Genomic DNA, 13785 nt, shown 5'->3' with positions numbered 1-13785 from the left:
GAAGTATATCTTGTACGAAATGTTTCTGGTTAAACTAAAATAGTTAACCTTTGCATATAATGGCATATGTATGTGTATTAGCTTCCTTAGTTAAGGACGTTCTATCAGTTGGGAACGGAAGAAAACAGAATTTTTATTACTTTCATAGTACCATCTTTATTACTCTTTATTCAACTAAAAAAATATATATATAAATAGCCTGTATAAAATAACTTTATTTAATAGATAAAAACTATGGAGAAATTCAAATATTTCACATCTTGAAAAATGGAGAAATGCTAAGTAGGACACTTTAACTACAAAAAGACGATGTATATTACCTTTTTTTGAAAAACAAAAACTAATGATCTCTCTCTGACTTTAATAAATTTATAAAATTCATTCCCAAAGAGATAAAATTATCCCTAAAACCTACCATCCTATTTAATTACAAAATCACCCATCTATTTATAAAAATGTATCTTATTCACCGCGTAAAATAAAAAATATTAATTTATATAAGGCATTTTAATTTTTTTATTTTATTTGTTAAGAATCCAAGTCACTTGAATAAACGGTCCAGTAATTATTCTGTGCAGCGTATAGCACCACTGGTGAAAAAAGAGCCATCGCTATCAGTTCAATATTCCACTGAATATTCTCCGTTATTGCAACATACAATAAGGCAGATCTTTTTGTTAAAGGAATATCAATAATATCTGAAAGGTAGAAGTATATATATTGCACGTCCGTAAATACGTAATTTCGGTACAATCGTATTGTGGTGTTTCGTATGAATGTAAAAGTTGGTAGAAGGTATCAGCAAGAAAATTTCATCTCCGCTCATAGACTGAAACGCAACAGTCAGCAGGTTAGTAATTAACATTACGCTTCTTTGCTCGGTTATCGATTGACACGTTATAACACAAAAATAGATCTAAATCTATATTATTGTAGACTTACTCGACTAAATTTAGATTAAACTGAAATACGAGAAAAAAAAGAAGAAGAAATAAGATAAATACAATAGCTATTTTTAAAACTAACATGTATTCATTTAATGTTAATAATTCGTCCTTAATTTTATCTGAAATCGCTTGACTTCGTATTATCCTTTTTAACCTTTTTTAAGGTTAACTTTATACATATATGTATATTATTAGACTGGAAGTCTTTTCTTATATTCATTTTCTATTTAATTTATAATTTTATGATTAGAGAAGAAAAAATCGAAAAAGAATATAAAAACCGAATTGAATGATATGTATAGCAGGAAATGGAGTACATACTGCGATTTCATGGAAACGTATACCGCTTCGTGTGCGAGTACATTCTTGAGATGAACGTAAAAACATAGCCACCACATAATCGATAACAGCAACCGAGTTCGAGTTACACGGTGACTCTAACCAACCAAATTTCAATTTTCTATTAATTGATTCTTAAATCTCTTATAACTCGATCTATCATCGATTCGAATATAATTGACGTAATATCCATTTTCAATATCTATTTCGATTTCCAATTGGATAAATATCGTTCCCCACCCAACGTAACCTCAATAATCTATACAAGTATAAATGAATTTTTCCATTTTCGATACGTTTAGTCAATATCTAAAATTGACGTTTTGACGTATTTAGTGAAATATCGTGTAATTTGTTTATGACAATTGAATGTATTTCGATTCGTGCTACAGTGATGATTATCGATGGTATGACCCACCATTCGATTCGAGTGCACAGTCGTTGCACCATGTAGCATACGTACAGGGGTTTAAATGTACAAATTATCGTTGGATTGCTAAAAGCGTAACAAATTAGAAAAGATTGTTACTTTTGAAGTATTTGGAAAAATGAATTTCAAGAGTGAGCTATTTACCAGAATAAAAATATCAAAAATTTTCCAATAGAATTATTTGGGAAGAGTAATATTATAATTCAAAAGAGTATTTAAAATTTTTTTCGAGTAATGAGCAATAAAAACAATATTTTCTTAGAAGCCTGAAAATCTATAGATTAGTAACTAAATTGTAAAAGCAAAAAATAATCTTCTGTACAAATAGTTGAGTGATTAATAATTTTCCACTGCAAATTATTCTGGAAAATATATATATTTTTCCTATTTGTACCACAATTCAAGCAAACTACCGATACGTATGCACGGTCTGAAGGGTATATTGTGAGCGATGTATACAAAATGTCGTCGAGCGACTGTTGACAGGACTCATTTACCAAAACCAAGTATAATGTGTAACCTCTTTTACCAGCAAATATTCTCAATATATTCCCCGCATATCTTTGATGTGCGAGCTCAAACTGACACGGTATAATCGATAAAACAGTAGTAGAAAAGTGTCGCGAGAAGCGAGACGGGCGTAGGTGAAAGAACATCCATCGCGTATACATAGATTTTCGCGATCGATCGTTGTAGCGAAGACGTTTCTACGGTTCTTACCTTCGACTCCCTGTTCAATAACCAAGCTCAATCTGTCGTTCGTTTTCTTAAAATGAATTCGGGCGTTAAACGTTCAGGTTCACCCTTGATTCGGACGATAGCGATGATGACAGTCGCTGATGCGACACTGGAAATGAAACCTTGAGAAACGATGGGAAACGATGAAACAACACTCAACGAGCCTCACAGTTGACGGTCACTATTATGTCGGTGCACTGGTTATGCTTGGATGATCCTCAAAACTCTTAACGGACACGTACGCGGACATTATAATGTATTCATCCACGTATCGCTCACGATTGAGCGTGTACGCGCGCACACCCACACACACATACACTCACTTTACTATTTGAACCACCCTGCTGCACCACAACGAGTAACTACGACACCTCCGGTCGGCGGTCGGTCGTCGAGTGACGAACTGATTCGGAGCGCTTGCGCACTTACCCCCGCGGCTTCCATTAGCTGATGGCCGAGTTACCGCGTCGGCGCCATCTGCCGGTCGGTCACCTGATAGTTATCCCTACCCATGTGTCCTTTAAGCCCTTCGGGTCGCCTCGATTCTAATTTATTTCTTTTGGTTAACCTTTTTTAGTCTTTCTTCTCTTCTCCGGGCAATGGCTCGAATTTTAAGCCGTTCTATTTAATAAGATGACTTTTGCAGCGAAAAACTTCCAGATCTCTTGAGTACCTGGGTCTTTTAGGCAGTGGTACTTCTAAGAACTTCATGTGCAATTACCACTTTGGTTCACCTTTTCCCTTTTTAATTTATACGTAGGGTGAGTCATACACGATTAAGATGAAATGATTTAGTGATCGTAACGATGATATCTGATTTTTTGTGATCTCGCTTTTTTTCATGCCTCCAACGATGCGGCTGTAGAATGTAATTGCATTTCTCTGGAGTAAAATCATAGTCTATTTTTATGAGCAAATGCTTCGTACGTGGTTTTGGAGTTCTTAGCAAATACTTTCGAGTGCCTCATAAAAACAAATATAGGGTACGGTCCGCGTACATACATGGGATTATTCGTTGCAATTGCGCTCTAAATTATTTCATATTAATAAAATAATAAAAAGAAATTCGTATTTCCTTTATCTCAACTAAAAACTATTTACTCGACTGTACAGCAATAACAAAGTATTAAGAAATCTATACACTATTGTAAAACTACAAAATTAAAAAGACAAGTTATACAGCTACACTTTATAACTATTTCTCGTCCCCTTTCTTCCTTTCTATATATAAATTCTATTTCTCTTTATCGAAATACTTACACATAAATACTCACACACCAACAACGTTATGTTTTAACAAAAGACGTCTGCGCAACAGTTCTAATTGAAACTATCGATCATAGCTTTATTCGAGCTGGCATTCATTGTTACAAATTCGTCGTCCATTTTGGAAAACGCTCTCATCTCATCGGTGTTTATATAAGTTCTTATCGATTCGATAAATTTGTTCTCTTCTACGCTTATTCTGTTCGGATCGTCGGCGAGCCAATATTTTTCAACGATCACCTGGCCACGCGAAAGGGTTCAGGACTGAGCTTTCCCCGTAGACGTGCTTGGGGTAGTCCGGATACAACCGAAGACCCTGCTGACGTAAAATTGCAATCTCCGTGCCTTAATGCGATTTTTAAATTGAAAATGAAGCTTTGTTGACGCATCCAATATCCATCCTGGGTATTACAAATTTACTCTTACTACAAAATTACAGAATTACAGTCAGAACAATTATGTAATATGATGAATGTTTTCTTTGAAATAACTAAAGCGTATTAAATACGTATTATATATGCTAGACTTTATTGCTTTCTGAAAAAGAACAAGCATAAACAAAGGTGGTTTTGTTATGAGTTAAGTCGCATAATTCGATAAAAGAAGCTATTATCCTAGAAATTAACTCGATTCAAGTAGTATTGGTCAACAATTAAACCGTGTACGGTTTAAAGCCAAGTACAAGTTAGAGAAGCCACATCTAATGAGTCTCATAAAACGATTACAGGGGCTCGATCAGACGTTACGTAAAATTGATTCAGTGGTTCTTTTACAACTAATGTTGTAAAGAATTAATACATCGGCAACCTAAATGTTTAGCAGAAGTAAAATCAGGGAGATTGAATGAATCGAAATAAGACGGAAATCAAGAATAACGAAAATACGTTTCAAGTCACGTGTAGTATATGATTCGATGATATATTTAACAATCCGTAGCAGAAACTTGTAAAACATGACGTTTTACAGCAATGGTCATTAAATGACATCAAGAAAACGCCACTGGCCATTTTTTCAAGAACGTCCTCGGAGAAACTTTTTACGTCTTCAGGTTTATTGCGTAGGCTGAGTGTAAGAGATATATAGATAATAGGACCGTAAGTATAAAATATGGAGTGGAATGTAAATTTAATCGGTGAAAAAATAAATTAACGATATCGCTTTGATAGCGGTGAAACATTTAATTCTCATCATGTTAAGCTTCTTGTTCGAAGAAGATCGTATTGCGCTTTTTATAAACTAAGTTTTAGTTAAGTTACGGTAGATAACAGATTATAATATTTCAATAGGAAATATACGAGATGCAGTGTATTCTGCGCAATAAGTCTCAAGACGTATTGAAAGATTCGAAATAACTAGTCTGATTCTTTCTTTCCTATTATTCACAAATCAATGCATGTCGTGTTTTACATAATACCTGCTTGCTAAATATGGTCATTCCGTTTGAGTAGGCGAAAGATTCTGTCCGGCTGGTTACTATATGTATACTATAACACTAAAGATGCGACAGGTATAGGGGTTGCTCGGAGAAACAAAGGTCGCACACCCATCCCTCGTTAGGATATCTGTGGTGTCTACATATACAACAGATTGTGTAAACAGAGATGTTAACAGACTACAGAAAATCTGTCAATATTTCCCAATAAGATTAAATCTATTTCCAATGAAATGCAATAGTTGATATCTCACATGTATCAATAGATTATGCTACCAGATACATATGTGCGTTATCTTTTTTTCATAAATATCTCTACCAGTTCATGCAAAAGTTGATAAAAGATATTTAAATTATTATTTTTTTATTTCTAAAGTTAGAAGCATTAATCTCGCGTTGAATACGAGATATACCATAAGAAGTGAGAATGTTTTCATGAAACAGAATTCTTCGCCAAATGAGTCATACACATCAATGACGTCAGGATACGTGCGTAGTTAACAGCCCAAACCCACGCTTTTATAAACTGCTCGTCAGATTTCCGTTCCGTTCGACGTTGAACTGATCCTTAGTCGTTATATTTTACGTAGTTTTTCTAGTCCTGTCATGATCTTCGAATTTTTGTGCCTGAATCACGTCCCCGTTTTAACAAAAAATAAGGAAGGAAGTTTAGTGTTGTAACAAAATCTCTAGCAAAAAATTGAAAGATCATACAACGATTATTTTATCTACTCTTCAAATTTAAGAAATTTATTAAGGATAGAAACGTATAATCGAAAATGGCTCAAAGAACGCAGCAGGGTCACAAGAAATATTATACGTAAGCAAGAATTTTAAAGATCCTGTTAAAAAAATAGTAGAATCAAAAAGGTCATCTCTAGATATTACATATACGCAACATTGTACTTTAATCAATTATTAATTAACTAAATAATAAATATACCTATTTTCTATTATCTATATTGTATCATGTCTTCTTTACAGAACAAATCCAGGAAATTATGTGTTAATAATTAATAGATAAATAATTTTTTCTTGCAAGGCACGTACAAAAAATTCATTGCTAAAACGGTTAAACAAATCAAATTTTCTGACATCACTTTAAATTATTCCACTGGGCCTGCACACCAATTTCCTTCTAAATTGCACTTCTGCGCAGCAAAGTTCCCTCGCAATTTATTTAACGTAATGATAGGTTCGCTAGATAATTTTCCATAATTTATTGCCAGGAAGAACCGTGCAACTATTCATACTAATTACTCGTTACGACACCGCGTTACTCGAAGATATAGGATAATTATGAATATGAATTAATACCGAAATAAAATGAAAAATAATAAGTCCAGGGTGACGCATTTTTTTCAATGCAATTGCCCTAATTTTCCCCGTGTATAATCCCACGCCTATTGTGAGGGACAGCTCTTGTAATTAAGATAAATTGATCGTAAAAGCATCAGTCCTGATTATCAGTAGCGACACGAATTGTTTGGTTTCAAAGAATTACTGCGATGCCATATCAGGTGTGAGTTACTTTCAAGTGATTAGAGTAAACCATATTCCCAACGATGCAAAATTCCATTTAACATCACTTTTCCATCAAAAACAGAGTAAACAAAATCTTCATTTTGTAATAAATATACACGTATTATTATTTAATTATCATTTGGTAAGCTTTTTGTATTATGCTTTAAACTATTTTTGCAGCTGCTGGTTAAACTATTTCACTGGACTGTTATACGTTATTCTTCTTGTTAGATTTATAAAATAAAAGCACGACATGGGAACGTTTTTCAAATATATCACAGAAGCCTATTTTTGTCCAAATCAACAAATCAAATTTAAAGTAGAAATCCTATATATTCCTCTTATTTTTTATGCCAAAATAGGCAGACAAATCGAAGAAGTGAAGCCACTATTTGATGAAAAGCATTTCAAGGAAATGCTTCATTTATCAAAAGAAGCAGGCAATAAACCGAATCCCATTCGTAAACGAAAAACGGCTGCAAGAAATTATCAAGAGACCTATCTTGGTGCACCTTATTCCAAATTCAGCGTGTCTTAGATACATTTATGTGAAATAATTTTTCCACGAAAAGTAAGAAATAGTTAGATCATTCGAATTTTCTGAATAAACTTTCAAGGGTATGACAACGAATCTATGATTAAAAATATTTTCGGATGATCGATCTAAGTCGACGAAGGTATGCGCACATGGTTGCTGGATAAGAATTTGCCCTCGAAAGTGAAGTAGTATCGAAACCAGTGATACACGGTAGTAGGTGGTAGGAAGCAATATGGCGACCCTTAGTTAGCGATGTAGAGTGCGCGGGCGCCGATCGACATCGTGGTCCAGGGTCGTGCATGCCCGCTTTCTCCGTTTATGGACCAATCACATCGCGCCTAGAGGAGAAAATCAATAGGCGTAGAGGCACGGATGACGTCAGCCTGCAACCCGACGATCGACCGATGCGACGCGGGCGGCGCCGGCCAATTTCTACGGAGCAATCAATAAGTAAAGATATCCAACGATGTCGGCAATAGCACCCACGTATCTTTATTTCAACCACATGCGAATACGTATCTAACCGCCTGTTTTTGCTCACTCAAAAATCTAATCCAACTTTTGTTACAACCCCCTAATCACGAAAGCCACCCCTAAAGACAGCAACCGTTTAGTCAATATAGTAACCAAATTATCAATATTGTTAAAAGTTAGAGACTCTCGGTTACTGCATATCTATTATTGTGTTTACTCATTCATAATTTTAGATTATAACTAAACCTTAAAACCACGAAAGTTACTTCCCAAAGCATAATAGTTTCGCTGTTATGTTAATATTATTAGAAAAATTTAGAAATATTCATTTATGATCTTAGATTATATAATTGCAATTCCTAACTATAGAAGCCACTTCTGAAACTGTAATAGTTTCATAAATGCCGTAGATGAATTATTAATGTTATTGGAAAATTTTAGAAACCCGATTATCATATACTTAGTGTTGTGTATAATTATTCATGATTTTAGATTATAACTGTACATCCTAATTAGGAATCCACCTCTAAAAAGGAGCGATACTTTTATGGGTAAAGTAGGCAAATTATTAATTTGCCCTTCTTACCTAAAATGTTCTGTCTATCATTTTTTCTTTTTTTAACATAACTGGTGGCTACTGACATGAGTTATTTGCCAAAATGATAAAATTGAAAAGATATTAAATAAATATCTTGATGAATACATATATCTTTATCGACAACAAATGCTATCTTACGTTAACAGGCTGTACTGAATCAAATATTATTATATTTCGATAAAATTGTTTTTCCGTAATATTGCATCGTGAGTAAGTTATATATAGGTAGTACCATTGACGCATGTTCATATTTCATGAGATTTCGTTCCAGGAACGTGACTGGGACATTTGGCCACTGTCACAAAAATGATAAATTTTCCTCTAAATTTCCTAATATTATGTCACTTGTAATTATAATTTGGATGTTTATTATTTATAATTAATTACATTTTGCATTTTATTTTATATCATGAAAAATAGATGGATTAATAATGTTATATAATAAGTAACATAATAATTATGAAATATATTCTACCAAATTCGTAATACCAATTTTGATAAATATATGTTGTTTCGTTTTTAATATCATAATTTTTTGATTTACGATATTCTAAACACTATTAACTTTATAATAAATATCATTTAACATTTTTATATTAATGTATATTAAGATTAATAGAAGAGTAGATTATAACACATAGATGTCGTCATGTTCAACGAAACTTCATAATTAATATTCTGTTAAAATTATACATGTCAAGATTTACTGAAATGTGCAAAGTTCCGAGAAAAGAAGAATAATTTTCAAAGATATTGAATCAAAGTAGATACTTGACACTTCTATTCATAGTACCGCTTTTCACAAATAATTTCCATCGATCATATTCAACTTATTAAACTATTACTTATTTAAACAAATGAAGGGCAAAAACATTACACTTTTCAAATACAGATCAGAAAAATTTCTTTATTTTTTCTCTTTTCCTACATTAAATATAAGTCCTTCCATTATCTTGAAGTATATAATATTTTTAACTGCTAAAAAGATTAAAATAATTTCGAAAAATATAAAGATTTCTATTTAAAACTTTGTTTAAATTTGTTAAGTTCGTATTGGCCCGATCACTGAATCAAAACAGCGTTCTTATTCACAACAAATTTGATAGTCAATTTCTATGAACGTATCCCTAATGAACTTAGATCAGCACAAAGATTTAGTTTGTGCCCCGATCTTTTCAGCATCAACCTTCCGCAACGTTGCACCTGCATACCCTAATTTTGAAAAAATCCTAATCCTAGAAGCGCGGTATAATTTTCTTCAGTAACGATCTGCGACTCGAACGTATTTGTGTAAATGTGTACCATCGGGTGGCTTCGTATTTTACCAACAAAAACCTTGTGGCAGGAACGAGTCGATTCCACGCGCGTTCACTAAGACGAAAGCGCCCCCTTCGATCATAATTAACACTTCTGATATGCACTAACATAATGAATCATTCGAAACATGCTGCGAACGTACTCCTCGATTCATTGATCTTAGAATTAACTACATAGATACGATACATACATGCACTTATCTTTATATATCGCATATCGTTCAATCTTTATGCAAATACACATACGAGCACACGTTAAGAGCAAATACAGATGAGAACTTTCTTTTTTCAAACCCTCCTTGACATAACATAGAAATATATTATAGAACGTGTAAAAAATGTCAAGTATCCATCAAAATCGTTTCTTCAGATACTCATTTACAAGGAAATATTTCGAAAAAAATTATACTTGAAATGTTCAAATTACTTACATTTAAGCCCTAGTCTTCGAATTTTTATGTCTAATTTATTTTATTTCTAATTTAGCGCTCGTTTTGACAAACAAAAGGATTTTTGAAGTTTTAAAAAATCACGCGTATTAACAATGATTCTTTCATATTTTCTTCAAATTAAAATTTTTTAACAATAGGAAAACCCGATTATGTCGGAAATGACCCAAGGAACGTGGAATTTTTATACCTAATAATAATCGATCAAAATTCTTCGAACGATTTTTTATATTTTATATATGTAGTGCATTTACGAATTGTCATCGTATAAAGTCAAACTAACCATGCTAATGAACTAACTATGAAACAGAATAAAGAATACAATGTCGCGATGGTTTAAAACTGATCTGTCTGACTAAAGTTGTACGTATCTACTGTGTACTCCAGATTGACAAAGCAAACAGGAAATTAATTTGCGGCGCAAACGGCATTCGAGGATTTATAATAGATGATGTATTGTGCACAAACGAGTTTACGATACCTACAATAATAGCAACGCGTTCGTGCATTCATAACAAATGTGCTATTAGTACAAGTGGTTAAAATGACAAGAATGTTTTCGACTTACCAGATACGTAGGCAGTGACGTGAAAACAGCTGAGGACCTCCGGCCATACTGGTTCTAGTTCCGCGATGTTCCTCGAGACACGGCGTGGACGCGACGCGACGCGACGCAAAGCAATTCAACTCTAACCGATCGATTATCAAAGGCGCGAGTTAGGCGTCTTTTTCTTCTTTCTCGGCACTCGCTTGTGCAGCTTATTAACTGTGTGGCGCTGATGTCTGTTTTCTCCTAGCGAAATAGCGCGACGTTTCATACGAAATTTCCAATTCACACTGCTCATTGATATTATGCCAGATGAAAACGGAAATGACCGCGATGGTTATCGATATATGATAACTTGAATAGCGCGATTCGATTTGAGCGCGAAAGTTTTTCAAATCGTTCTTGATGTGTAAAAGATGATTCTTTTATTAATTTAAGAATATCGGTTTAACATTTGAAAATATATTTTATATTTTTAAGAAAGAAAAATAATCTTTATGAAATAATATAATTAGTAAGATATTTCTTTTATCTGATTTTAAACCAACAATAACTTCTCTGGCAAATTTCATTACCATTTATTACTATATGTGTACAATATATACGAAACAGATTTATATAAAATCATAAATGTCTTCTAAAGACAAACAAGAAGAGAGAGAATACGAAATTGATTCTCAAAAAAGGTTCATACTATGTAAAAATCATTTTCGACACTATCATATTTCCCTTCACTCTAACATTTCTGAGCATTGTTGTAGCGGCTATTCACGTCATTCCAGTTCACTATATCAAAGATAGCTTTAACGTAATCAGGTCGAACATTCTTATATTGTAAATAGTATGCGTGTTCCCAAACATCGATACCAAAAAGTGGTATCAAACCAGTTGTAGCTTGGAGAGGATCTTGGTTAGCACAAGTAGCTATCCTTAAAGATTTTGCTTTTGGACAATATCCAAGCCAACCCCAACCTGAACCTTGGATAGCAACAGTACTCTCAGATAACCGCTTTTTCATCTCTTCCATACTACCAAAGTCCTTCTCAATCTGTTTGAGGAGTGCAGCTGATAAAAAAGATATTTAATTAATTTGTATTTGATTTTATTACAGAATATCTATCTTATGCAGTAAAACAATATTTACCATCTGGTTTACCGCCATTTGGTGAAAGGTTACACCAGAAAATTGAGTGATTTAAGTGACCTCCTCCATTGAATTTAATAGCTGGACCCAATGCAATTTGCGTATTAACATCACCTTTGGCAACAGCTTCTTTCATTTTCTCTTCGGCAACGTTTAAATTGTTAACATATGTCGCATGATGCTTTGAATGATGCAGTTGCATAATTTCAGCGCAGATGATAGGTTCCAAAGCCTTGTAATCATAGGGTAATTCAGGTAGTGAATGTTTTGTTCTCACAAATGTGTCTTTGCTAAAAGTGAAAGATACATAATAGAATTTTTATTTTATCTAGAAATTTGCACAATATATATTGTAGAATTAAGAATAATATGTATTAGTTAAAAAAATAGAGTATAAATTATATATTTAACTTTTATGTTTAAAAATATCATATCTACAAAATATGAACTTTGTTTTCATTGATAATATGAATATTATCTTGTCATATGTTGTTTATTTTTTGTTATTATTTTTTATCATGTATATTCTTTTTATTTTTTGCATTTCAAATTTAAATAAAATTTACTTCATACATGTATGATGTACATGGACTACAAATATAATGATATTCATATATCACATTGACAAAGTATTTATCTAACATGTATCTACATGCCAAAGGTCAAACCAAATTGATATTGATTTTTTGTATATATAGTTAATTTCAACACTTTGACAATGTCTAAATATATCTTTTTAAAATATACCTTTGCCTTTTGTAATTTGGTTCAATATTTTCAAATTTGATAGATGCATTCAATACGTATAGCTGAATATCAGTAATAATTTGTCATTTAACTATCAATTATTGTAAAATAAATTTCAATTTGGAACTTAAATTATATAAATGACCATATATAAATTATATATTCAAGTGAAAAGAAATCAATTTATATTAAATATAGTTCATTCCAAATTTTGATACTATTTTCGTAATTATATTTTAAAGTACAAATGTTAATCTTTTATACAATTATGCATATATATACAATATCAATAAACACAATTCTTATGAATAAAAGGTCTAATACTAATGACAAAAAGTAGGAAGAATGACAGGTTAGAAATTATATAATATCAACTATGCGAATGTCAATTATAAATAAAAAGTAAGATAGACTTACATTGTATTGGAAAACAGAGCACGTCTTGCTGCAAACATTATTGAAACTGTGACGAATCAACTTGTTTTTATAAACTAATATCAGAAAATGTGAAGTGCAGAAGTAACCGTTGATCACAGACTTGTCGCAACAGTTGCAGAAATCTTAATGCCGGAGTATGCCGGGAAATGGCTCGAACTCTACTACCACACCAGCTATACAAATATCAGATATTACGTCACAGTTTTTTCCACTGACAGTAGCTCCATTACTAATTTTCCCCTAATTAGACAATATCTACATATTTAGATGATATAATATTATAATTAAAAAATGACTAACCTTTAAAAAATATTTTTTTCATCTTGATAAACATCTTCTCGAAGTTTATATTAATTATTTAAAAATATTTCGTATAAAATTAGGAACAAATACAGCTTTTGTGTTACAAAGCTACAGGTTTTGCGGTTTCAATTTTATTTTAATTAGATGTTTTTAATTTCCAATTTTCATAACTGTAAAAGTTGATGAATAAAAGAAATGACGTTTTACCTTACAATTATCATAAATAATTATTTTTGTGTTGAAAGGTAATCTTTAATTGATAAATTACATATTATACAATAATAATCGTTTTTGTTATAGATATATTTGAATTGAATTATCCACAAATTATATTTTAATTATAGATAAGTTTCCAAAAATTATACTCCAAATACAATAGATATACCCTATTCAAAATCCAAACTAAACATTACATACCAAAATTACAAATGAATTAGAAAACAAAATATTTATGTAAGAAACACGATAAAAAATATGTGCTTTCATAGAAGATAGTATAAAATAGCAATGTAAATATTTTGTATATTTGTCCTCAAAAAAAAATAAAAAATATGC

At 32.1% G+C, this 13785-nt stretch overlaps 2 protein-coding genes across 13 annotated transcripts in view; both read right to left on the bottom strand.

Moving 5' to 3' along the window:
- LOC132907144 (kinesin-like protein unc-104) overlaps window positions 1-10843 on the bottom strand; it is a 35463-nt gene extending 24620 nt beyond the window's left edge. For 6 of the 12 annotated variants that reach the window (XM_060959927.1, XM_060959928.1, XM_060959929.1 and 3 more), the window contains exon 1: window positions 2437-2854. The gene's annotated coding sequence lies outside the window, so the exon portion shown is untranslated. Of the gene's footprint in view, window positions 1-2436; window positions 2856-10619 lie in introns of those variants that run through there. The other 6 variants (XM_060959920.1, XM_060959924.1, XM_060959922.1 and 3 more) reach the window with 2 other exon arrangements.
- Window positions 10844-11152: 309 nt separating this feature from the next.
- On the bottom strand, window positions 11153-13149 carry LOC132907150 (superoxide dismutase [Mn], mitochondrial). The gene is made up of 3 exons (XM_060959944.1): window positions 12907-13149; window positions 11743-12032; window positions 11153-11663 (listed from the first exon to the last, which is right to left on the bottom strand). Exons 1-3 carry the CDS (start codon window positions 12942-12944, stop codon window positions 11335-11337), a joined length of 657 nt encoding a protein of 218 aa, XP_060815927.1. The 5' UTR covers window positions 12945-13149; the 3' UTR covers window positions 11153-11334.
- Window positions 13150-13785: the final 636 nt, after the last annotated feature.

This window comes from Bombus pascuorum, chromosome 5 (genome assembly GCF_905332965.1).
Source record: "Bombus pascuorum chromosome 5, iyBomPasc1.1, whole genome shotgun sequence".
Lineage (NCBI taxonomy): Eukaryota > Metazoa > Arthropoda > Insecta > Hymenoptera > Apidae > Bombus > Bombus pascuorum.
This window is presented reverse-complemented; position numbering and strand designations above follow the sequence as displayed.

Excerpts from the sequence above, each read along its gene's own strand:
- LOC132907150 (XM_060959944.1), bottom strand. The coding sequence starts at position 12,944 with ATGTTTGCAGCAAGACGTGCTCTGTTTTCCAATACAAT. Across the intron at positions 12,033-12,906 it reads GCTCTGTTTTCCAATACAAT|CAAAGACACATTTGTGAGAA; the intron begins GTAAGTCTATCT and ends TTTCACTTTTAG. Across the intron at positions 11,664-11,742 it reads AAATGGCGGTAAACCAGATG|CTGCACTCCTCAAACAGATT; the intron begins GTAAATATTGTT and ends CTTTTTTATCAG.